Source organism: Pseudorasbora parva, chromosome 6 (assembly GCF_024679245.1).
Source record: "Pseudorasbora parva isolate DD20220531a chromosome 6, ASM2467924v1, whole genome shotgun sequence".
Lineage (NCBI taxonomy): Eukaryota > Metazoa > Chordata > Actinopteri > Cypriniformes > Gobionidae > Pseudorasbora > Pseudorasbora parva.
Window position 1 is genome coordinate 23,740,054 of NC_090177.1, and position 26,004 is coordinate 23,766,057.

Here is a 26,004-nt window from a genome sequence, read left to right on the forward strand (position 1 = left end):
GTGGCATGACAATGATTCATTGGAAATGTAGTTCATGATATGATCAAGGAGTCTGGTGGCTATCATCGGCATTCTAGCTGACAGGCATGACAATTACCTTCAAAAGAGACATTTACTATATGCTTTCTGACATATATGGTAGTCAACAATCTCTGTAGACTGTAATGTATGGTTATGTTGAATACAGTGACAGGATATCTAATCTCAGTAGTGAACTTCAGAAGATGGGCTTGGGAGGGGAGGAGGGAGAGCATGGCCCCCACTCCACTGTCCAGATGTGAAGTTTTAAAGGGCTATGAGCTGAACAGATGGCCCTCTATGCTATTGTAGACAGGCTGGGATTATGCAGTTGCACACGACCAGCCAGGGGGATGCAGAGCTTCACATGTGCTGGGATTATTTTTATTTTAAGAAAAGTGACATATTTCATTTCAAGATATATGACAAACAGTCCTTATGTCTACTTGCCCCTGAAATGTATGGGGGGAGGTGGGACTACAACCACTACATCCTCTGGAAAGCCTGGTACGGTTGGGGATTACACTGGATATAGGGTCTGCACGGATTACGCCGCTTATTGCATTTTGTCAGATCTAATGAATTCATGGGATAGTTATACTGAAGTTCAGTAATAGATGCATAAACATATATATGCTGCTTCAGCAGAGATAAATAAGGTAGAACACCAAAAAGTGATAGGGCCTAGATATAAAATTATAGGATAGCCTAATGGTTTTTTAAGTGTACAGTGCCTTTAGAAAAAATATACAAGTATAAATACAAATAAAATACTACATTAAATATAATTCCGTCAACTTGCTGAAGTTAAATAGAACGGCAGAAAACAACGTGCTGCTGCCCTCATATGTAAAACACAGGAACTGCACCAATAGAAACTCATCTCAGACTCACTACAAATAATGTTTTAATATCGCCTGGGTATTTACTACTTTATTTAATTTCTCAAGAGCTCAGATAAATAGCCAAACTATAATAAATGCATTATAAGGTGGACCTCCAAAACGCTAGATGTCACATGACGGCCGTTTCTAGGTTTCTCCCTAATGACGTAAAATCGCTTTGTTTTGGCACATGACCGGAAGTGTCGCAGGTTCCAAAATGCGTTTCATGAATTCAGTTTGACATGTTGGAAGTTGAGGGATGAGTGTCGAGGACCCACAACAAATGGTGCTTGCAGATCAGAGTTTATTTCGCAAGAGACTCGGACCAATGCAGAACTAAACTACGGACTGAGACCGGCCACTCTGTCCAGCTGTTGGTCATGTTTTAAAGTTGTCGAGCACTGCTAAAGGACGAGCGCTCATGCTAACGCTGCCAGTGTCACTGACGTTGAGTCACAGGGAGCTGTGCTGTTTTTTTGCTCTAGTTTGTTTTCGTTTGGGGTTGTCAGCTGCGGGTTGTTATATAAGAATATTTTAAAGTAAAGGAGGATTATTTACTTTCTCGTTAGACAGCTTTGCTTACAAGAGGAGGACTCAGCATGGCTTGCAGAGTGGAGGTCTTGAATTTATTTGGACTGAAATGATCATAGACAGTGGTTGACCGAGGATCAGGACGTCTCATAACAATGGTAAGTTATTAGTTCACCTAATCAAATGTATTCTGCAATGATTTACACAGCCTAATGACTGGCAAAATTACAGCATCACTTTCACTTTCAGTGAAGGGAAACATGCAAAAGTGACTGGCTATCAACCCATATGCTTCTTCACATCTCCTGTTCACACTGTCGAAATTGTCAAGCTGTTAATCAGAAAATCACTCATTGCTTTTTTGTCTCCTTATGTGGCAAATATGTGCTCATGACAGTGGTTCTCCTGGGGGCAAGGGCCCACATGGTTGTCAAGATGTCTTACAATGATTTAAGGATAAACCTCTGATATTCTATGCTTGTGATGCATGGCAGGTCAAACCTGAAGAAAATAAGCATAAGCATCGTTTTTTAAATATGAAATTAAATAAATTAATACTTTTACTGTCTTTTACTTGCCACTGTCTGGCAAGTTTTGCTCCAACTTCGATTAAACATAACTGAACCATCTAATCTAGGTATACTAGAAACTTCCAGGCAGGTGCGTTGAGGCGATTTGGAGCTAAACTCTTCAGGGCAGTGGCCCTCCAGGAGCATGTTTGGAGTTGGACACCCGTATAACATAATTCAAATATTTAATGTACTTGGTTAACTGATTCAGAAGAAGTGGAAAAGTAAATTATTCAGGCTGGTCTACAAGTCAGTGCATCAGAAAGGTAATGTGTTTTATGTATCGCTGACCTCAATGTTGGACACATAATGGTAATTAATATGAATAGCCCTTTGCTTGACTATGTTATCAAACAGCTAATAATTTGTTGCTAATGTTACACAAGCCATTTTCCCACGAGTCATACAGCTGGCAGCTGCTATCTAAAAACAGCATCCTTAGAAACAATTTGAACAACTTAGACCATCAGTGGAGAAAGGCATAAGGTTCATCATGACATTGTAATATATATATATCATATAAATATTTCACCTGCTATATTGCTAAGTGTGTATTGCAATTGTTTTCATATCAACAGGAACACTTACCAGGATAACCTGGCTTCTATTTTGACTCCCCTGCTTCAGAGAATAGTTAAATGCTAAAGCCCACCCCGACAATTGGTTAAAAGATAGTTTTGTGACATCAGAAAACTGGCGATTTTCAAAGTTTTTGAGACAGTATTTTTTTCACTGCAGTTTTAAGGCAAAAATACTCAGCAATGTTATTGACTTATGAATTTGCACATGCTTTGTCTTAAAGTATATTAAAAACATCACATAGACATATAAACAACATTAAAAACTTTTTCACCACAGGGGTCTTTACATGCATATAAGGCAAATTGATACCATCTGGTGGGAGAAATAAAGAAAATGCATAATGTGATGTCAGTTATAACAATAGCCACAGTTTTTTGTGTATGCCTTTTCATATTGCAAATGCCACAAAGTCACTACGTCATTGGGCCTTAGAGTATTGTTGTGTAAAGTTAATAATAATAATACATTTTATTTGTAACACTTTATATTAAACAAAATCTCAGTGCTACAGATTTAAAAACAATAAAAAAACTAAAAAAACACCTGAAACAACAAATCAACCAAACGCTCTGCTAAAAAGGTGGGTTTTAAGACCATGTTTAAAAGCATCTACTGTCTGTGGGATCCACAAGTGGTCAGGGAGAGCATTCCACAGACTAAGGGCTGATGAGCACTGCAGAGAGCCGGATCTCTCACGGTATGGAGTTTGGTCCTGGGAGTCTTAAGATGTGAGGCCTTTGATTGAAAATGTTGAGAACCTCTGGTTTAGGAGAACTGCTACACATTTGTTGTGCGATCAGATATCGAGTTTGTGTTTCTTTGACTCCTCAGACTTCAGATGACTGGAGTGAACGCTAACTGTGAAGTTCGTTGCCTGCTAGGATTTACTTTAACTGACTAATCCCAGGGCACTCTTCCCATCCTATAATGTTGGAGGGACTTGTTGCCTGGGTGCTCAACACATATCTGGGCAAATATGTGAGCAACCTCAACACTGACCAGCTCTCCATTGCTCTTCTCAAAGGTATTTCAATTAGTTTTGCTCTGTTTGATCAGAGTTGACTGTGTTGTGTATCATTTTGTGAAGTATGCATTTTGTAATGTTCTGTGTTTTCCAGTGTTCTGTATTTTCCGTACGTGAGTATTTGTTGTAGCTGGCTATAAAAAAAAAAAAAAAAAAAAAAAAAAAAAAACAGTTGTGTACTGTGTTAATTAATTGAGATTTCTTACAGCTCTTACAGGTTGTTGGCTTTGTTTGTTTCATTGCTTCTATTGCTCTACCCTTTTTTTGTAAGTCGCTTTGGATAAAAGCGTCTGCTAAATGATTAAATGTAAATGTAAATGTAATGATCCAGGGGCAGTGGAGCTGGAGAACCTCCCACTAAGAAAAGATGCACTCCGAGGATTTGATCTACCCTTTGAGGTCAAAGCAGGTTAGTGTTATCCCAGTCTTTGGACTTTTATGTAAACAGTTAAAGGTTCAATAAGTAATTTGTTTGTTTTGCTGGCTGATATGATATTAGCCCTGGACTTCATACTACATCTCGCTGTACCCTTATGGAAATACCCGTTTTATTATTTTGTCAATCGGGACACAATAATCAAAATAATCTGATATTAGGGAGGCCTTTCAACATTAAGTCCTAAAGAGTAGTATTCATGTGATCTTAGCATGGTGGCTGCTGCGAGATGGACTAAATTAAATTTGGTGTTATTGTCATGTCAGTTTAAGTATAGTTGTCAAAGTAATATGTGTTTCGGCGTTAGTAATACATGCACCTTTAAACCGAATGTATTTTAATTGTCATCAGAAACTCATTGACTGTCTGCACAAACATCAAGCCTTACGTTATTTATTCCAATGTGAAGGTTAGGTATGCGTGTCTTGTGATCTTAATTGTGGGAATTAAGGAAACCCTTGCACAGCAGATGTCAAAACAGGATTATCTGGATATTCTTGTGCAGTGAGACGAAGGCACTTGAAAATATGTATACTGTTTTACATGTAGGTGTTATCACTTGCGCAGTGATTTAAATAGCTTAAATATCTGTTATACTCAGGGCTTGACATTAACTTTTTTGCTCACCAGCCACTGTGGCTAGTGGTTTTCCAAAGTTACTAGCCACTCAGCATTTTCACTGGCCGCAATTTTGCTGTTTGGAAATTACATTGTATATGTTTAAAGTTGACTTTGGCATGCGTAAATTACTTGATTTTTAGTCATTTTACTTGATTTAGAAGATTTAAAACCCTTTCAAATTTTTAAATGCAGACTGACCCCCCCCCCCCATTTAATATATATATTAAAAAATACCCTGAGCAAATTACAAAAAACAATAGTAAATAAAAAATGAAATACAAATTCAGATACTAATACATATTTATTTAATATGTATACATTTATTTAACATCTGTAGTTGTTTGATTAACATTAATGACAGACAGGTATTAAATTCGGGTGCTGAATGCATGGATGTAATATTTGTGGCACATATTAAGTTATTACCCACCTGTTTACGTACACTTAAGCCATAACCGACAGTGTTCATGCGATGGAAATTTTGACATCAGTGTGCACGACTGCGCGTGTATTTGACTATTCAATTTCAGGAGCAAGGAGAATTGATCACGCGTGCGACAGAGAGCGCACGAGAGAGAGCGCACGCGAGAGAGCGCTTTTGTTGTGTGTCATTCAGCGTGATTCCGCCAATCTCGCCTTCACTAAGAATAAAGAATTGTAGCCAATTTTGTGATACGACGGTCTTGCCATTTCATTTAGCTGTAAATTATATTCAACCCGCCAAAGTGGCTAGTGGGAGTGGCTGCCCTACCTGCCACAGCTGAAATCTACCCGCATTTGGCGGGCTGGCGGGTGTTAATGTCAAGCCCTGGTTATACTACTGTTAGAAGTTTTGTGTCAGTAAGATTTTAATATTTTTTAGCAAGGATGCATTACATTGTTTAAAAGTGACATTAAAGATATTTATAATGTCACAAAAGATTTATTATATTAATAATATAATAAATCTTATAATAAGATAATATTTTATGCAATATCGTGCATAAAATACTGTATTTACATATAAATGCGGGATTCACTCTCGAAATTGCAATTAACAGTGATATCTAGCATGGGGCAAAATATGGCGTGTCAAATACGTGCAAAGTAAATACAGACTAATAGATTAATAGAAAGATATTTGTATCAGTATATTTTTGATACTCCATTCCAATTTTTTTATTTTAAGTAATGACCTGTAAATAACCCTAAATGTTTCACTGTACATTGCTATTCTTGTTATGGTCGAGCCACTGATTACACATTACAGCTGCTCTAGATTTTAGATGCACAGTCATATGTTTCTTAATTGTCCATCTGACAGTAAAATGACAATATGAAATTTTAGTAAACTTTTAGCTGAACTACTGGTAAATGTTTAATTGTCCATCTGACTAATAATATTTTAAAAGGGTTACTTCAGCGCTGGGAAGATGAATCTGTATTTAAACTGGGTCATCAATGTAGTAGAAATGTGAAATTATTTTTGAATTTGGTGCCTTCTTGACTGAGAAAAGACAGAAAATTTATTTTTGTCTCATGGGGATGAAAGACAACAATTCCCAGAATGCTTCGCTGCCCCCATGCCCAAAGCCAACTACTTGAATACTATGACTGAGTTAGAGAAGACACTACAATTAAAAACTGAACGTGTGTGTTCAATATAATGAGTGAATCATCGTGTGAGTATCACAGCACTTTCAGTTCATGCTTTTGCAAGCTTAACTTTCATAGAAATTAATTTGAGAAGTTAAAAGACTTACATTGCTCACCATAGCTCCGTTTAAATGAATGCCTGTAGCTGCGAGCTGAGCTGTGAGTGTGATCTTCATCCCCCATGCGCGAGTTCAAAACATGCAGAAATGGCTCCCTCTGCTGGCTGTAGTCTTTAGCCTTTGGCCAAACATTCCTCCTATGATGCAAATATCGTCAATTTGCATCATTAGAGGAATTTTTCCAGAAATAAAATGCATAAATCTCTCGTCTCAGGGGGATATGAGGGGGGAAAGCACAATCATTTGAATATACTCCAGGGTTTCTACTGATAAAAAGTCATATGCTAATCGCTGAAGTAACCCTTTAAATTTATGTCTCTGCTAATACATTAAAATAATTTGCAACAACTGTGAACAACTAATGCAATGTATTTTTTTCCGCAAAATGTATGCTTATGATGCATAAATCTACATTTTAAGTAAGTGATATACAGACAATGATGCAACAATAACATGCATAGTTAATCTACTGTCTTAACATAATATAACTATCATTAACCCTAAGGGGTCCTTACCCTGAAAAATGTTGAAGACCCCTGGACTAAAAGATTGATTCTTGGGACCTAAGAATCTATATTGTTTCATATAAATGAGAATCGATTAAAAAAAAAAAAAAATTAAGCTAGCCCTAATTTTAAAGTAAATTGAAATAGAAAATAGTTAACCCTATTTCACAATAATACTGTTGTTAGCGTTGGTGAGCATAATTAACTTTTATACGCTTATACTTTTAAGAGCATAATATACGCTGCTTTCAAAAACATAAAAAAAATCATACCAATCCCAAACTTTTGAATGGGGGTTTATTATATGTAATTTATAAATGTTATGTTTTTCAGGCGTCATTGGGAAGATCACCCTCCAGATCCCCTTTTATCGACCACACAGTGACCCATGGGTCATCTGCATGTCCCAGCTGAACCTTATTGTCGGCCCTGCCCCTCCACAAGAATATGATGAAGTCCGAGAAAGGGAGGCTGAGAAAGAGCAGAAGAAACAGCTGCTTAAGGCACTGGAGGAGAAGTGGAAGGTACAGGCTTTTTTAAATATCAGCAAAATCACTTGTGATTAAAGTTATTTCATTTTCCCTTTTATGTGTTTATGCTCCAAAAATGTGGAACATTTTACTAATAGAAATGACAGGCTTGGTAATAAAATATTTCCTTCTGTAGAAAAAAAGAAGGTTAATTTAGCCTTTGTATAATATATGAATGTATAATATAGAAGTCTCTTTTCCTTCCATTAATTATTTTATGCTATTATTGTCATTCTTTTTTTCTTCTGAAAATTAAAAAAAAAAAACTTTTTATGATCACTGATCTATGAATAATACTCTCTATATATAATTTATATATTTAACCAGAGTGAATGTGAGCAGAAGGGAGAATCTTATTGGTACTCTGCCACAGCATCTGTTGTAACCCGAATCGTTGAGAATATTGAGGTAATTTTCACTATTATCATGTTTACCACTTTACTTGCAATCTGCTGCTGTTATAGTTTAATTTAAGAAATACATTTTTATTATGCTATACTCTTAAAAAAAATGTTTTTATTATGTTATTAGTTGAAAATTCAAGGTGTCCACTTACGTTTCGAAGATGATTTCTCCAACCCTGAGAAACCATATGCTTTTGGTGTATGTATCAAGAATGTATCTGCACAGAACTGCTCCAAAGAACCAGTGAGTTAACCTTATTGGTATTTTTATGAAGTGGCTCTATCTTTACATATTGGAACATATAAGATGAACTCTTCACTCACTCACAGGCTCAGAAGCTTATTCGGCAGAAAGAGCTGGAAATCAGTGAATTCAGTGTATACTGGGACACAGAGTGCACCATTCTTGGAGATCTTCCCCCAACAGAAGTACAGGTAGATTTGTAATAATGTCAGGACACTCAATAGTACAATGTCTAGTGCTTCTTGTAAACTCTTTCTCAAACAACTGTCTGTTACAGGAGCTGATGAGTAAATGTATGCAGAACCGTGAGCATCAGTATATATTTGAGCCAGTATGTGCCTCTGTGCTGTTGAGGAGAAATGCCACTAAAGAACCACTACGATCTCGTAATACACCTCGCATTGAGGGCCAAGTGCAGCTGGAACCTCTCTCGCTTCGCCTGTCACAGGTAACGTTTTTCAAGATTTTTAAATCCTTATTTCAAAAGTCAATGTAACGTGTATACTTGAACAATTTTGTGGCTTGATTTTTGTTTGTTTGTGATGTCCTCTTTTAAATCCACTTACAGATTGAACACCAAAACCACTTACCCTTTCTGAATGACTTTAACTGAACTGGGCTGTGTTCATTTAAAATATACCATATGTGAAACCACCCTTTGTTGACTTTTTTGCAGGTTTTTTTCATGTAAACTAACGCTGTGATTTTAATTGACATTCGATTACAGGTTCAGTATCAACAGATCATGGCATTCCTCAAAGAACTGGAGAGGCGAGAAAGGGAGATTATTTTTCGAAAGTGGAGACCTAAACTTCCCATATCTGGAAAGTAATGAGTAACTTTTTCTATGCCAGACAAGCCAAAATAATGTTTAGAAAAAGCTTTGAATCCTCTGAATAGGTCATGTTGATTAAAATCTTTTGTTTAACATTGGTATTGTTTTTCTAAAATTATGTCTTTATTGTTAAAGCTGTCGGCAGTGGTGGATGTTTGCCGTTAATGCCAACCTGAATGAGATTAGAGAGCAGCGTAGACATGGAAGCTGGGACTTTGCTCTGCACAGGGCACGTGATGCCAAACTCTACACTAGCCTTTATGTCCAGAGGCTTAAAGGAGACACTTTGAGTCCACAGGAGGAGGTAAGAATTATGGACTTACAGGATTGAAGGGTATTCACAACAAAATTAGATTTTCACAATGTCTCTGAGCTCACTGCCTTTGCATGTGTTGTTCTTGATTTTGGAAAAAAATCATACTCTTTTATAATTTGTCTCTTTCGCATCCACTCTCACGTAGAGTGATTTGGAAAGGATTGAAGGTGAACAGACACTGGAGGAGTTGCAGATTCTCCGGGAAACTGTTTATGTCTCCTTCCGCAAACATGAGGAAATTGCAGAGGCAAGCTGAGATTACTTTCTTTTGTGCTCTAGTTGTGGGCAATATGAAAATTTATTGGTTATTGGTGATACTGTGCAGCCTAATAATTGTAATCACTTTCTAAACATTTGTTAAATCTTGTATTTTAATTATCCCTCATATCCATTTAGAGTCTACGAGAGCCCATAATAAACGAGACTCCAGCCACCTCTCCCTCAGGCTCCATACCTAAAAGTGGGAGTTCGGGCATGATCCAGTATCTGCAGTCTTGGTTCCCAGGCTGGGGTGGCTGGTATGGTGGTACAGAAAGAGGGCCAGATGACCTTTTACCAGGCACTGCCCAGTGGGAAATTCTTGGTGAGTTTTCCAGTAATGCTTACTGGTAAAAAAAAAAGGTTTCTAACAATGATTTAACATAATTTGACATGTTATATAGCACATTTCTATTCTATTATGCACTGTGTATCAAGACACCTCTTTCCTCCAAACAGCTGAGACAGATGATCTCTTTGATCCTTTGGAGGATTCACAAACCCTGAATACCTTTACAAGAAGGGATCATCTCTTTGCACGGCTGGACTTTTCCCTTGAGAAAGCAGCTGTCACCCTGTACCATCAAGATAAAATGAAACCTCTTTTGAGTGAGAGTGGGGTCATTCAGCTGGAGTTTTCAGGTTTTATTTCTATATCTATCTATATCTATCTATCTATATCTATCTATCTATCTATATATATATATATATATATATATATATATATATATATATATATATATATATATATATATATATATATATATATATATATATATATATATATATATATATATATATATATATATATATATATATATATATATTACTTATTATTAAAATGGAGTCAAAGGCTTGAATTAATTTTGAATGTTGATTTCATGTTTTTAATTTTTCTTAACAGGTGTGAAGATTATGGTTGAGTCTCTTCCTCGCTCTGAGTCCTCTTTACTCACAGTGAAACTTGGTGGGCTGTTTCTCCGGGATCTGACAACCCAGGGCTCCATCTTCCCTGTCCTTGTTTCACCAAAACCTGTACGATTTTGCCCACATTTAAACTTGGTGCTTTAGAACAGTTATCTGCATGATAATATCTGTGGCAAAATATAGATATAATAATAATATCCATATAACCTGTTTTCATTTAAGGATAAGGTTGTTGTTGCTGTCAATCAACCTTTTGGCCAGACTAATATCACAAAAATGGGCAATATGGGTGAGTAATCTACAGCTACTGTATGAATAGTCCTATGTGCAAATACATGTCTATGAAGACTGAATAAAATCTTCTTTTTAAATTTTACCTTTTTTTCTTACCTCAGGCTCTGATGTAGAATCATCAGCACCTCCTGTCTTTGAGATGATTTATGAACGTAATCCAATAAGGAGCAAATTTGAGAGGAGACTGGAGGTTAATACCAGTCCTCTAAATATCATTTATAACCCTCAGGCTATCAAGAAAGTGGCTGAGTTTTTCTACAAAGGAAGGGTCCACACCTCAGGTTTGTATTGGGGATAAGCATCCCTGTTAAATTAGTTTAAATTGCTTTTGTGAGATTTCAGTTTAATATGGTTTACATTATATTTTCCAGGGTTTGGATATCAGTCTGAGTTAGAGCTGAGAGTGGCTGAAGCAGCCAGGAGGCAATATAACAAGCTGAAGATACAAACCAAGGCAGAAATCAGACAAACCATTGATCAGCTGCTAGTTGGAGAGTTCATTGTAAGAGAGGACTTTATTCAGTTAACGTTTCAATTAGATATTTAGTTTTCATTCGGTTGTGGTTTTCCTTTCTCAGGAGAACAGTAAGCACTGGACTATGAAACTGGATATTTGTGCTCCTCAAGTTATCTTCCCGGATGATTTTCAGTCTGAAGACCCCATGCTAGTTGTGGTAGACCTTGGGCGTATTCTTCTTACTAATTCCCAAGGTAACTGGTCAAAATCAAAATTTCTTCTATAGCCTTTTTCCGCATTCTGAATTGATTGCAGTTGATGGCCACCTGTGACAGTTTTATTTCTGCTCTCACAGAAGATCATGCAACAAACTATAAGACTTCTCAGACAGAAGGAGAGAGTGATGAAGAATTCCAGACACCACTAGCAACACCTCCTGGGACTCCACCTCCAGAGCAAGAGGTGGACGTCAAAGGTCAGGAGAACCGTGATATCACCAGCCTTAAGTCACCAGAAGGTGCCCAAATTGTCAGCAGGAACCTGTATGAGAAGTACTCCTTATCTTTCAATGACCTCCAGATCATGGTTGGACACTTTAAAGACAACTGGAAGCATCTACAGGAGAGTGAAGTGGGACCCACTCATGTGGTGGAAAAATTCAATGTCCTACTACAGCTAGAGCAAAGACTGCGATACACATCAGATCCTCAGTTCCCAGGGGCTGTTCTCTCAGGAACGCTACCAGACCTCAAGGTCCACATCAACCTGGAGAAGATGACTGCCCTGAAAAGCTGCTTGGCTAGACTTGGTAACTCAGGGGCAGATGGAGGTGACAGGAAGGGGGAGAATCTCAAATCCCCTGACCCTCTTACACTTCGTCACGAGAAGATATTTCACAGGGAAGATAGTGATTGGAAGCTCCAGGGTTGTGATAAAAGTCTTACCAAGAGTGTGATGACACTTGAGCAACATACTCGAGAGATGCTTGTGGAATCTAGACTTCTCCTTGTTGAGTTTAATATCAATTACATGCAACTTGGCATTGAAAGTGGGGGCCGGTATATTTCTGTCCTGAAAGTGTTTGGAACAAATGCACATTTCGTAAAGCGGCCTTATGATGCTATGGTTTCCCTTACAGTTCATGGACTCTACCTTGTGGACACATTGCAGACGTATGGCTCTGACTTTGATCTTCTTGTTGCATCTCATAAACACCTAAGTTTTGATGTACCTACTGGAAGTCTTCGAGAAAGCCAGCCCACATCACCTGTCTCACCAGACAGTAAATCTCCAGAATTGCCAGGTTTGCACAGGGACTCCTCAGATCTTGCTTTTGACAAGTCTTCTCCACGGGGCTCTCCCCTGAGAGACCAGGAGGCTCTCATTAAGTTGGAATACCAGTTTGTCAGCTCAGACTGCCCCTCCATGAACTTGGACAGCTCTCTTCAGGTAACCTCTATGCAGGTAAACAACCTGGATATCATCCTTAACCCTGAAACCATGGTGGAACTTCTAAAATTCCTTCAGCAGTCTTTCCCCAAAGAAGAAAACTCTCCAACACAACAGCTAACTCCACTGCCTAATGGAGAAGACAATGAGGAGACCTATCAGTCCACTTATGTCCAGAATAAGGAGTTAACGGTTGAAATTCACAGGTTAAACTTGCTGCTTTTGCGGACTGTTACCACCGGGGCTGTTCTGGGAGGTGAGAAGAAAGGCATGAAAATTGCTACAGCCAGTATAAATGGGACAAAAGTCAATGTTTCAATGGGAAGTCGATTGGATGTCAATGGCTCTCTAGGATGCATTCAGCTTGTGGACTTGACTCAGGAAGGTGGCAAAAGTCAGTTTGTAGTCAGCATTGGAAGTGTAGAAGACAGTTCCTCCACAGATGGTGTGGCATTCTTTCCCAATGCTAGCATGGCTCCCTCTGAAGCTTTGAGTTTCCGCTTTATGGAAAAGTCTCTGGGAGAATGCTCCCTTCAACTTCAGATGGCATCTTTACACTATAACCACTCAGCAAAGTTCCTGAAAGAGCTCAGTTTATCAGCAAATGAAGTGGAGGACAACTTTCGGTCTATGCTGAAGACTGCTGCTACAAAGGTCTCCACTGTATTGGCAACGAAAACAGCAGAGTATAGTGGCATGGTGTCGCTTTTTGATAACCCATACAGAAGATCTAGGAGGCAAAGTCAGTGTAACTGGGCACCTGACCCATTTGAGGAAGACGATTTCTGTGTCCCTGAAAAGGACCCAGGCTTGGATTCTTTTCTGGTGAAGCTGACTCTAGATGTCAGTATAGAATCCCCAGTTGTGTCTATACCTAGAAAGCCTGGTCACCCTGAACTGCTTGTTGGACATTTAGGGAGCCTACGAATTCAAAACTTTATTACAGGGCAAGACTCAGAAGGGGAGAAACTGCAGGTTGAAGTGAAGAATATAAGACTTTATTCTGTCAACACAAATTTGGTTTTAAGGAAAGGAGCACGACTTAACAGCAGTACCACTTCTGGACCCTCACCTTCTCATGGCGGCAACATTAATCTGAACGAGCTACAATTTACACGGCATGACTTCTTTGAGCACTTGAGCCGAGGAAAAGGTCAGTTTTTAAGTTATCAAAATTTGGGGAATGTGTGAATCTTTTTTTAAAATGTTTATATTTGATTAAGTTCTTTCAAGTCAACTTCAACACCTTTGTCTTTTCTTCCTTTTAGCGTTTCATATTTTAAAAGATGCCACCATCAAGCTCACTGTCGAGAAAGTCCCTGTTGATGAAAACTCGCACTTAACCTTTTTGTCATGTGAAGAACCTTACCAGAGCACAGGGCTAATGAGAGTGGAAGGCAGATTTGTTAATGCTGTCCAGGTAAAGCACTATAAAAATGCATAACATAACAACTTATTTATTTATCTTTATTTGTCACAAATAAATTCCAAAATTTGAAGCTGTCATATTTTCTCTCAGGTATGTCTTTGCAAGTCTGTGTATGAGCAGGTCCTTCAAACTCTCGATAATCTCTCCTTCATTGAAGATCATCGAGTAACACCCAGTCAGCCCCCCACACCACCACCTCCTACGCCCTCCTCCACTAAACCGCATCGCTTCCCTGATCTGCAGGGTGGGCTCTTTGCACGTGACCCTCCTCATGTTGGCCTCTCTTACTCCTCATTGTCATCATCCCTTTCAGCAACACTTCCGCTGCAAAACGATAGCCCTCCTCTCCAGCCTCCTTCTTTTACCCAAGTGAGGGCCATATTTCGGGTCTCTGAGCTGCAAGTGCAGTTGAGCGGAGACCTCAGCCAAGGATCTCAAGGGTTGGTCAGTCTGTGCTTTCAAGACCTGGAGGGAGACTTCACCAAAGATCATCCCCATTCAGTCTCCATCCAACTAGCCCTTCACTCCTTGTTAATGGAAGACCTGCTAGAGCCAAACCCTGAATCAAAGTACAAACACCTTATGGTGTCCAGAGGTGCTCCAAAGCCATCCACCTTCAGTCCAAAGGAATACCTGTCACAGTCGTGCCCGACAACGTCAAATGTTCTGTATCCAGAAATGCCACATTCTCTTCCAGCACAATTTGAAGAGGCACAGAATGTTTTCCAGTTCTATCAGAGGCACCCCAATACAGCATCTGCATCCAGTCGGAAGAGCAAAAAGGCTGCAGAGTGCCCAAGCACACCTCCTCCATCCCCATCACGCCAAACTCCGTCTCCACACCCACGATCAGACTTTGATGACTCTTTGGTACATATAAATGTGCTAATGGTTGATAGGCGGCATCCTGAGTTTAAAACACGGTATGGCAGCATTGGTCGAAGTGTGGATGTGGACTTTAACTGCCTTGATATTCTCATCACGCTGCAAACCTGGGTCATGATTCTAGACTTCTTTGGCATCGGCTCTACTGCTAACAACCATGCTGTGAAAGTGCCTACCATCACACCTCAGCCTATACCTGAACACTCACTGGAAAATAGTGCCCTCAGTGATCTGGGAGATTTGTATCTAGAGACTGAGGAAAGGGTCAATACAAAGCTAGATTTAAAGGTACAGTAGAAACAATGCAAGAAATCATAACAATTCTATGAATTGGTTTAAAAATACATTTATAAAACAAAATATATTTTCCTACATTCAAAAAATGATGGGCAATATATAGTACATTAGTACCCGTCCACTTTTTCAGCGTTGTTAGTTCTGAAAGTATTTTTTTGCATTCATTTTTCCCATATGGATAAGTCTTCATTAAAGCATTATAAGCTATGAACCAAGCCAATCTGCTACAAGGTCACTAGATCACAACATTGCAGCCATTTACCTAAAGCAAAAACGTTTTTGAAATTCAATTACATCTTTCATTGTGCTTGGGAGTGGCCATTTACCTCTGTTTGCTCTCAGTCTCTGGTGTAAAATTTCTGTACAGCATTATGGGTAGTGTAGTTCACCACAAAAAAAAATCAGCTTTTGAACATGATTATTTTAAAAGAAAGTTAAAATAATACAGGCTGGTGTCTTCAGCAAAAGCATATCCAATTGAGACCATCAAGTTTCTGTTAAAAATTAAAAAAAACTTGTGTACTTCCTTCACAGGTTCATTCTTTATCACTGGTACTGAGGAAGAAGACCAATGAGCTTGCTAAAGCTAGTGTCTCTAGACTGTCTACACATATGGAAATGATTGGTGTGTATAAATACAGTAGTAAAATAATAAATAATAAAGTAATACAATCAGAATAATGGATTTTTCCTAAAATGTACATTTGCTAAATGTGTTTCACTTTCAGAGGGAGATCTGGCTTTACAAGGAAGTCTGGGAACTTTGTCTCTGAGTGATTTGACACCCCACGGGGATCTATACAGAGAGCGTTTTACAACGCGTGGTGGAGAGGCCCTTGTCTACAACATACACAAGTATTTTCTCACTTTTATATAATTTAATTAATGCATATTTAACCAGGGTTATGCAAGTAACCTAATGTTACATATTTTTAAATTTGGTTTATCTATAGTTTTGACATTGCCTCTATCTCCAGGTATGGAGAACCTGACCCCTGCTTGCAGCGAGAATATGATATAAAGGTATCTCTTCAGATGGCCTCAGTACAGTATGTCCATACTCAGCGCTTCCAGGCCGAGGTGGTGGCCTTCATTCAACACTTCACACAGCTACAGGATGTCCTGGGCAGGCAAAGAGCAGCTGTTGAGGGTCAGGCAGTGAGTGGGCCATTTTAATTCTGTTTGTTCAGTGGTAACCTTTAGACAGAATAAGTTGAAATGTACCTTTAAATGTTTATCTGTCCCTTCCTTGTGTGTGCTTCTGTACAATCTAGTGTAAATTATGCATTCATGCCAGGGAAAACAGACTAGCTAGGGCTGCTCAGATAACCGCTTGCCATTTGGGTGATCAGCTGGCTGCCCTCAATCCTTCCCTGCAGAGACAAAATAGAGTTATACAAGAAGATGTCAGCACCCATTTATTTTAAACTGGAGACACTGGTGATGAGGCTAGACACTGAGCTTTCTGCCCTAGCTCTAATCCCTTCTTACATACCACTGGCTAGAGATCAACACTTACCCATTAGGATACTCTCCTGTCTTGCAGTCATTCTCTTGTCCTACACTTTGCATTAACAAAAGCACCAATATTTGCCACTATATGTAACATATTGAAATGCCCAGATGTCTAGGTTCAATGAGAATTTTGTTGCTTTCGCAGCTTTTGGTGGAAATCTGAGTTTATTAGATAATATAGTGTTCTATGCATTCTTGTTCTACCTAATTAAAACCTTGATTAAAAAAAAAAAAACAGTTATTGTGCTAAGATGATAGCTTGTTAGCGTGCTAATAAAAGATGTTTAATTTGACCATTTTAGCTTTAATAATTAAATGTAATATGCCATTTAAACGACTAACATAGCTCTCACATTGCTAACTGAGAAAGTAAAAAAAAAGGCAAATGGAAATGTTAAATTTGAGCATTGGAGTGTTGGTAATCTATACTCAATTTTGTTTTGTGGCTAAAGCGAATCTAGAAGTAAACTGCTTTTTATTATATAAAATCAAAGTGAAATTAACTTTGAAGTTTGTCTGAACATGACGAACACAAGTCATGTTATATACCTTCATATAAAAATGCATGACCTTTTTTGAAAGTGTAGTGAGATGTGATGTATTTATTTCTAGGCAGTTATGACATTGTGGTGACCTTTTAAAGTGGATTGTTTTAATTCACATTCTACCCTACAGGTGCGTGATCGCCCACAGCGAGCTGCTCGTGTGCTGCTGGACATTGAGGCAGGTGCTCCTGTCCTCTTGATCCCAGAGAGCTCCCACTCTAAACGCCTCATAGTGGCCAACCTGGGCCAACTCCGAGTGCGTAACTGTTTCCTGCTTGCCGGCTCTCGTGGCACCTTCTCTCTTAGAGATAAGGTAGAGAAACTTACAATGGCACATACCTTTTTCCCCTCTCTGGTGAGTCCTGCCATCCCCATATAGTGTACACTACATTGCTGCTCTGCAGCTGTGGGATGCATTTAAGGAGTATTTTACTGTTTGCTGCAATCTGAGAATGATTTCATTTAGGGAAAATAGGGAGGGGGGGGTTTGGGCATTGAGGGATGATAGCATAAATTCAATCTCTCAAATGAATTGAGGAAAGTGCTTCATGGATGTAGTCCCATTCTTTATTGTGCATGATTAAGGTCACAGTTTTTTACTTAAAATGTTTTTTATTAGTTTTTGTTTAATTTTAACTTAACCCCTGTGTGGTTGCGTACAGTGTGGGTGAATATCCTAAACTGAATTAAATTAACAGTTTATGAACATTAACATTCATCTTATCATTTGTTTTTGTTTTTTTGAAGAATTTGATTTTGCATGCTAATTCGTACAAGGATCCCTCACATTATAAGGTATCAGGGCATGCTAATTTGATGTGTGTTTCTTATTTGGTAATACGATCGTGTCCCTTCTTTCTTTACTTGTTTTCATGACCGATAAGAACCTATGAGTAAAATCCATTTTAGCATAGTCTTTAGGAAATGCAATGAAATTTTAATATAGTTATCACCCAAAAATGACGTTATTATTTATTCATTCTTTTGAAATTCTAAACCCATATGCTGATCTTTTTTTTGCGACTAAATGGCAAGAATCTAAATGAACATAAGACATAATTGTATTATGTTGAATGACATGAAAAAGTCAATAATGAATAATGTTCATTTCTGGGTGAACTCAGTATTTTGGCTGCAGTGCACACTGAACTAGGCTCACAGTTTTGTCAGTATCTTTTCAATTTCAATATTTTATGATAATAAAGTTTTCTGTCTTATTTTCCGATTCAAATTTCTATACTGATTTTGTAATGAACAATTAAGTTTTGGATGCTTTTTTTTGGAAATGATATGTTGTATATATGTTTTTTAACACTGTTATCTTTCCTGAAGGACCGAGTGAAAGATGCCCAGTCTGCCTCTGATACTGGGAAGGCTAGTGAAAAAAGGTCTTCAAGTTCCAGCACAACTTCTGGATTTATCCTGGGCAAACCCCAGCCTAGCCTTGGGTGCATCCCAGAAGCAGATGTGCCTTCGAGTCCAGGTCAGGACTACCCAGAATCTGTGATGCATTTATTGTTGGAAACAAATAGAGTGAAACTGATCTCAAAGCAGATCAGCGGCACTCAGGTGTTGTAATTCTGAAGTTATCTCTAACTTCAATGCTGAAAGCATTTTTACCAGTGGAAACCTTTTTTGACCCCACTGTGTTTAGATTTAACCTAACTCTTGTAATAACTGACATGTCCTTATATTACAGAAGACCATATGTGTCTGCTGGACTGTATAGCACTGGACCTTCAGGAGATGGACATATTTGCAGCAGATCGGTTGCCCTGTGAGCCATGGGACAGTGTTGGAAAGCATCTGGAAACAGACTTGGTCTTCCCATCCTACTCAGTGCGTAGAAGTGGAGAGAGCCTGCTAAAGGAGCGCTGCCGTCTGAAGCTGAAAGTTGAGCGCAACCTTGACAAGTCAGTCATTAGGCCTTATGTAGCCTATGCTTTCCTGCCTTAATTGAAAGTACTGCTACATTAGGTTTCCTTTGTCTTTGTTTTTAACATGTATTTTATTTTCTCATCGCTTTAGGGAACTAAGTCATGCCGTCCCGGACATGTCCATCCACGGTAGCCTTTCTTCTGTACATTGTTCCCTGGACCTGAAGAGGTATCAGCTGATCCGCGGACTCTTAGAGCACAATCTGGGAGAGCCTGTGGAGGAGTTCCTCAGACCTTACAATCTCCAAGACCCCAGCACCTATGTAAGATTATTACAGCAGCTTTGTTGATTCACTTTTTTGGAAATGATGTTTAATGGTTCATATTTATTACAGGCAGTTGTTTATTATGTGAGCTCATGGCTTTCAGAACAACACTTGATATAAATACAAAACTACCACTATCAATAAGGGTTTCAAAACAGTGGAACAGTGATTAATAAGAAAAAAAATTAATGGGCCATAATGTCAAAAATATTCCTGACCCCTGAATTTTGGAGAATCCCAAATTAGATTTTTTTTTTTTTTTAATTAACCAATTTCTTGATTCTTCCCCCATCGCTTCCTGTCCCCTCTTCTATAATAAAGTATTAATATATAATGTATTCATGGATGTGTCATGCAGACCGTGTTAAGTGGTGATGTGTACACATCCCTGTCTCTTCTGGTCGACATGAAGGATGTCAGTTTGGAGTTACTGGACAACCCTAAATCCACAGGTCATAACCACTCCTTGGCCAGGTACTAAATTTGTTCAAAATGTTTTATTGATTTGCACTTTTTTTTATAGATAAAAAGTATAATTACTCTTTCTCTCCTAATAGGTTTGACTTTATGAAATCTAAGCTTCTGTTTGAGAGTTTCTCTAATAATTCCAAATCTGTGAACCTGGTGTCCCATTCACTCCTGGCCCATGACACTCGATTCACTGGGTGCAGTAGACCAACAGAAGGAAAACACAATGTATTTGACTGCATTCTGCAGCCATCCAGGACAGGCACCAACCGAGCCTCTCTGCAGCTGGAGCTACATTACAGGTCTGGGCCCACTTCTGAAACTAGATATAATAACATTCCATTGTCTGGCAGTTATCACCCTGTAGCCTTAGACTGGTTGCTCACTAAAGCTAAGTAGGGTAAAGCCTGGTCAGTTCCTGGATGGGAAAAGTAGGTTGCTGCTGGAAGAGGTGTTCGTGAGGCCTGCAGGACGTGCTCACCCTGTTGTCTGTGTGGGTCCTAATGCCCCAATATAGTGATAGGAACAGGAACACTATACTGTCAAAAGGCACCACATACTCTATATTAGGATGATTAGGATTATATATATTGGCTCCATCATTCTGTCTCTTCTCCACCAATAAGCTGGTTTGTGTTGGGAGTCTAGCAAAATATGGCTTACATCCAGGTGGCTGCTGAACATTGGTGGTGGTTGAGGAGATTTATTCCTTTATAAAATAAAGCACTTTGAGTGCCCAGAAAAGTGCTTTATAAATGTAACTAATTATGATTACTGTTTTATCTGAAGATTTAATGCTTTTCCTTCTCGATATTCTCTGTCTCCTAGGTCTACACGGGACTCCTCATGCTTCACTGTGGTTTTAAACAATCTGCGAGTTTTCCTAATTTTTGATTGGCTGCAGCTAGTGAGGGACTTTTTGCAGATGCCTGTGGAAAAAGGGGCAGCGCCTACCCACCAGCGCTGGCCTAGTGGGAGCAGTGACCAAGGAGGCAGCACAGCGGCTGTCATGCCCAAAACTGTTAAGAGTGGTGTGGTCACTAAGCGATCCACTGTGCCGGTTACTCAAGATAAATACCTGGAGGTCAAGCTCAATGTGACAGGTAACATCTTAATAATATTGTGTTGCTTTCTAAAGGCAGATTTGGTAATTATTAGACTTTTTAATTGCAAGGAACAATGTGATGCCTTTAAATTTGCTTGTGAGGGACCTCCTTTCTAAAACATAAAAGCACCTACAGTGCATCTGTAAAGTATTCACAGTGTTTCACTTTTTCCACATTTTGTTTTGTTACAGTCTTACTCCAAAATGAATTAAATGCATTAATTTTTTGTAAATTCTACAAACAATACCCCATAATGACAATGTGAAAGAAGTTTGTTTGAAATCTTGCAAGTTTATAAAAAATAAAAAGAGCAAAACAAATCACATGTACTGTACATAAGTATTCACAGCCTTTGCTCTATACTTTGTTAAAGCACCTTTGAAACCAATTACAGCCTCAAGTCTCGATTATGATGCTACAAGCTTTGCATACCTATTTTTGGCCAGTTTCTTACTTCTTTACAGGACCTCTCAAGCTCCATCAGGTTGGATGGGGAGTGTCAGTGCACAGCCATTTTCAGATCTCCAGTCCCCAGAGATGTTCAATTGGGTTCAAGTATGGGCCCTGGCTGGGCCACTCAGGGACATTCACATAGTTGCCACTCCTTTGTTATCTTGGCTGTGTGCTTAGGGTAGTTGTCCTGTTGGAAGATAAATCTTTGCCCCAGTCTGAGGTCCAGAGCACTCTGGGGCAGGTTTTCATGAAGGATGTCTCTGTGCATTGCTGCATTCATCTTTCCCTCGATTCTGACTAGTCTCCCAGTTCCTGCTGCTGAAAAACATCCCCACAGCATGATGCTGCCACCACCATGCTTCACTGTAGGGATGGTATTGGCCAGGTGGTGCCTGGTTTCCTCCAGACATGATGCTTGCCATTCAGGCCAAAGAGTTCCATCTTTGTTTCATCAGACCAGATAATTTTGTTTCTCATGGTCTGACAGTCCTTCAGGCAGGCTGTTATGTTCCTTTTACAGAGGAGTGGCTTCCATCTGGCCTACTGTACGATAAAGGCCTGATTGGTGGAGTGCTGCAGAGATGGTTGTTCTTCTGGAAGTTTCTCCTCTCTCCACAGAGAAAAGCTGGAGCTCTGTCAGAGTGACCAGCGGGTTCTTGGTCACCTCCCTTACTAAGGCCCTTGAATTTGAATCCCCCGATCACTCAGTTTGGCCAGACGGCCAGCTCTAGGAAGAGTGGTGGTGGTTCTAAACTTAAAATGTGTTTTTATTAAACTCCATTTCCAGATGATCGAGGCCACTGTCCTCATTGGGACCGTCAATACTGCAGACATTTTCCTGTACCCGTCCCTGGATCTGTGCCTTAATTCAATTCTGTGTCTGAGGTCTACAGACAATTCCTTGGACTTCATGGCTTGGTTTGTGCTCAGACATGCACTCTTAACTGTGGGACCTTATATAGACAGGTGTGTGCCTCTCCAAATCATGTTTAATCAAATGAATTTACCACAGGTGGACTCCATTCAAGTTGTTGAGACATCTCAAGGAAAGTCAGTGGAAACAGGAGCACCTGAGCTCAGTTTTGAGTGTCATGGCAAGAGTTGTGAAAACTAATGCTGCATTCCAAACCACTTTAAACCATGACTTACAACTTTGTACCGTTCCAGGCAGTCACGGCAAATTGCCGGAGCGCAAGGAACTGCGGTAACTAGATGTAAGCAAACCATGCCGGACCTTACGGGGTTAATGCTCATTTACAATCATTTATATCGCCAAAGTTGCTTACTACTTGCTTATTTGAGGGAAATGGAGGAGAAAAAAACAGCACATAAGGCAAGAGAAGCTGTTATACCTTTTATTTCATGTTATTTGTATATTTGGAAATGTATTTGGTATTAATTTATTCTTGCACTCAGTGAACTGAAAACTAGCTAATTTGGTTTTTAATGTATGACTTCCATAAACATTGCATCCGTAGGGGATATAACATAACAAAATGTGGAAAAAAGTGAATCGCTGTGAATTCTTTCCGAATGCACTTGAATATATTATCCCAAAATATAAACTCAAATGATCTCAAAATACAAATTAATAATAATAAAGTATATACTCTGTTGGGTAAGATTATTTTAATATTTTGAAATAAATTATGCTTTCAAGGCTGTGTTTATTTTCTCAAAAATATATTCTGATAAAATAATATTTTTACAACATTAAAACAATCCTGTGATTAAATAATTAAATAAAAAAAATTACATTCTATAAATCTGAATTTTCAATATCAGTACTCCAGTCTTCTGTGTCAAATGATCCTTCAACAATCTAATCTAATAATTCTAATATGCTAATGTACTCCAGAAACATTTTTAATTATGAACCCTTTTCACAGACTGTGATGACGCATTTTAACGGTTATCAATATCGTAATTCCTGCAACGTTTTTTATATATTCATAAAAAAAATGTATGTATGTTTATAACACTAATAGTTTGTATTATATTACTTTTGCATTAAAAAAAAACACTTACCGTTGCTGTGATGGTGTTTTGTCTATGGGAGTGATGGTAAAATAACATTTTTCTTGTTTCACTTCCTTTATCAATCTCACTCTATTTTTTTCCCTTTTCATGAAAGTTGTGAAATCACTATTGTGGATTTTTTCTTTTTCTATTTGAGCAAATGGGAACAAAAATATATTTAATGTATACTCTCATTCACCGCTATAAAAGTTAACCCAACTGACGACGTCCGCTCTGAGAAACCCAGAAATATGAAAAGGGTCTATTATCAGTTAAAACAGTTGTGCTGCTTGATATTATTGTTGAAACATTAATAAAAAATGTTTAGAATATTTTGATGAATAGAAAATTCTTTAACAGCATTTATTTGAAATAGAAATATTTTGTAACATTATAAATGTATTTACTGTAAATGTAATGCAACATTGCTAAATAAAAGTATTAAAATATAGACAAACTTGTAGACAAACTTTGATGTTGGCTTGAGAAAGCCTAGCCAGAAAGTTTGAAGTAGTTTTAACAACCTATACCCTTAACCTTCAAACTTAAAGCTAAGTTTTAGTTTAGTAGTTTTAAAAGAGAGACACTATACTGCCAAAAGTGTTGGAACCCTCCTCCAAATCATTGAATTCAGGTGTTCCTATCACTTCCATGGCCATAGATGTATAAAATCAAGCACCTAGGCATGCAGAATGCTTCTAAAAACATTTGTGAAAGAATGGGTCACACCCAGGAGCTCAGTGAATTCAAGCGTTGTAACGTTTTTGCCACCTGTGCAATAAGTCCTTTCGTGAAATCTCATGACGACTAAATATTCCATGGTCAGCTGTTAGTGATATTATAACAAAGTGGAAGCAATTGGGGACAGCAGCAACTCATTCTTAATGGAATGGGTTTCCATGGCGCAGCAGCTGCATCCATGCCTTACATTACCAAGTGCAAAGCATTGGATGCAATGGTGTAAAGCATGCCGCCACTGGACTTTAGAGCCTTGGAGACGTGTTCTCTTGAGTGACTAATCACACTTCTCTGTCTGGAAATCCGATGGACAAGTTTGGGTTTAGAGGTTGCTAGGAGAACGGTACTTGCCTGACTGCATTGTGCCAAGTGTAATGTTTTGTGGAGGGGGGATTATGGTATGGGGTTGTTTTTAAGGGGTTGGGTTTGGCCTCTTAGTATGCTGAAGCATTAAGAGTTACTTTTACTGAAACTAAGACATTTTGGACAATTTCATACTCCCAACTTTGTGGAAACCGTTTTGGAATGGCCCCTTTTTGTTCCAGCATGACTGCGCACCAGTGCACAAAGCAAGGTCCATAAAGACATGAATGAGTGAGTTTAGTGTGGAGGAACTTGACTGGCCTGCACAGTCCTGGGCTCAACCCGATAGAGACTGCGAGCCAGGCCTTCTCTTCCAAAATGAGTGCCTGACTTCAAAAATGTGCTTCTAGAAAAATGGTCAAAATTCCCATAAATGCAATCCTAAACCTTGTGGAAAGCCTTTCCAGAAGAGTTGAAGCTGCTGTAGCTGCAAAGGGTTGGCCAAACACATATTAATGTAATGTTGATGTGCATGTATAGGCAGGCGTCCCAAAACTTTTGGCAATATAGTACAGACAGACAGAATTATTAGATGGAGTGGAAGCTTAACTAACTTTTGTCTTTTTGTCCTCCAGGGACAGAGTTTGTGGTCGTTGAAGATTCTTCATGTTTGGACACCAACGCTATCATTCTAAAAGGCACTACTGTACTGACATACAAGCCTAGACTTCTGGACAGGCCTTTCTCTGGCAGCTTAGCAGGCATTGAGGTAATGCCCTGGACATCTATTATTTTACAATATCCATGACATAAAAGAAAATGTTGTTTTGAATTTGAATTTTTTGTCTTTTGTTCCTCCCCTGTTTAGGTATTCTCATGTCGGCTGGGCAGCGAGCAGGAAACTGCTTTGTCCATCATTGATCCTGTCAATGTGCAAATGGAGCTCTGTGGCAGCCCAACGTACCAAAGCAGTTCAGGGCTCCTAGATGCCTTCAACATAGAGGACTTTCCACCTCTCCTGGAGGTCAGTACTAAGTTTAATTGAACCACAAGTCAGGATGAGCAATAAGTACACAATTCAAGATTTTGTTTCCCCCACAGATCCAGTTTCCTGCTCTAGACATTCGTCTTTCCTACAATGATGTGCAGCTTTTCCTGGCAATAGCTAAGTCCATTCCCACCACAGGATCCCCTGGCCCTTCAGACACTGACACAGAAGCTGAGAGCTCTGCATCCACTGCTAGTACAGATGCAAAGCAAAGCTTCAGGCTCAAGACTGAGGCTTTACTGGGTTTGTTCACTAATTAAAAATATATGTATTGTTTTTATTTCAATACCTTAAAGCAATAGTTCACCTATAAATTCAAATTTTGTAATTTACTCACGTTTATGCCATAAAACCAT

At 38.8% G+C, this 26,004-nt stretch overlaps 1 protein-coding gene across 4 annotated transcripts in view; it reads left to right on the forward strand.

Moving 5' to 3' along the window:
* The first annotated feature begins 1,122 nt into the window (after positions 1-1,122).
* The window catches only part of vps13d (vacuolar protein sorting 13 homolog D), a 54,468-nt gene continuing 29,586 nt past the window's right edge, over positions 1,123-26,004 (forward strand). For 3 of the 4 annotated variants that reach the window (XM_067446318.1, XM_067446320.1, XM_067446321.1), the window contains exons 1-34: positions 1,123-1,591; positions 3,416-3,608; positions 3,940-4,017; positions 7,259-7,449; positions 7,783-7,863; positions 7,987-8,103; positions 8,190-8,294; positions 8,381-8,551; positions 8,831-8,931; positions 9,074-9,242; positions 9,400-9,501; positions 9,651-9,837; positions 9,972-10,154; positions 10,417-10,547; positions 10,662-10,728; positions 10,835-11,014; positions 11,105-11,235; positions 11,312-11,444; positions 11,546-13,792; positions 13,908-14,059; positions 14,159-15,241; positions 15,785-15,875; positions 15,979-16,105; positions 16,228-16,408; positions 17,441-17,665; positions 18,643-18,793; positions 19,010-19,223; positions 19,339-19,510; positions 19,872-19,987; positions 20,071-20,283; positions 20,810-21,084; positions 25,236-25,369; positions 25,469-25,624; positions 25,702-25,891. In XM_067446318.1, the coding sequence (XP_067302419.1) occupies positions 3,512-3,608; positions 3,940-4,017; positions 7,259-7,449; positions 7,783-7,863; positions 7,987-8,103; positions 8,190-8,294; positions 8,381-8,551; positions 8,831-8,931; positions 9,074-9,242; positions 9,400-9,501; positions 9,651-9,837; positions 9,972-10,154; positions 10,417-10,547; positions 10,662-10,728; positions 10,835-11,014; positions 11,105-11,235; positions 11,312-11,444; positions 11,546-13,792; positions 13,908-14,059; positions 14,159-15,241; positions 15,785-15,875; positions 15,979-16,105; positions 16,228-16,408; positions 17,441-17,665; positions 18,643-18,793; positions 19,010-19,223; positions 19,339-19,510; positions 19,872-19,987; positions 20,071-20,283; positions 20,810-21,084; positions 25,236-25,369; positions 25,469-25,624; positions 25,702-25,891 (7,951 nt within the window). In that variant the 5' untranslated portion in view covers positions 1,123-1,591; positions 3,416-3,511. The remainder of the gene's footprint in view (positions 1,592-3,415; positions 3,609-3,939; positions 4,018-7,258; positions 7,450-7,782; positions 7,864-7,986; positions 8,104-8,189; positions 8,295-8,380; positions 8,552-8,830; positions 8,932-9,073; positions 9,243-9,399; positions 9,502-9,650; positions 9,838-9,971; positions 10,155-10,416; positions 10,548-10,661; positions 10,729-10,834; positions 11,015-11,104; positions 11,236-11,311; positions 11,445-11,545; positions 13,793-13,907; positions 14,060-14,158; positions 15,242-15,784; positions 15,876-15,978; positions 16,106-16,227; positions 16,409-17,440; positions 17,666-18,642; positions 18,794-19,009; positions 19,224-19,338; positions 19,511-19,871; positions 19,988-20,070; positions 20,284-20,809; positions 21,085-25,235; positions 25,370-25,468; positions 25,625-25,701; positions 25,892-26,004) is intronic. The other variant, XM_067446319.1, reaches the window with a different exon arrangement.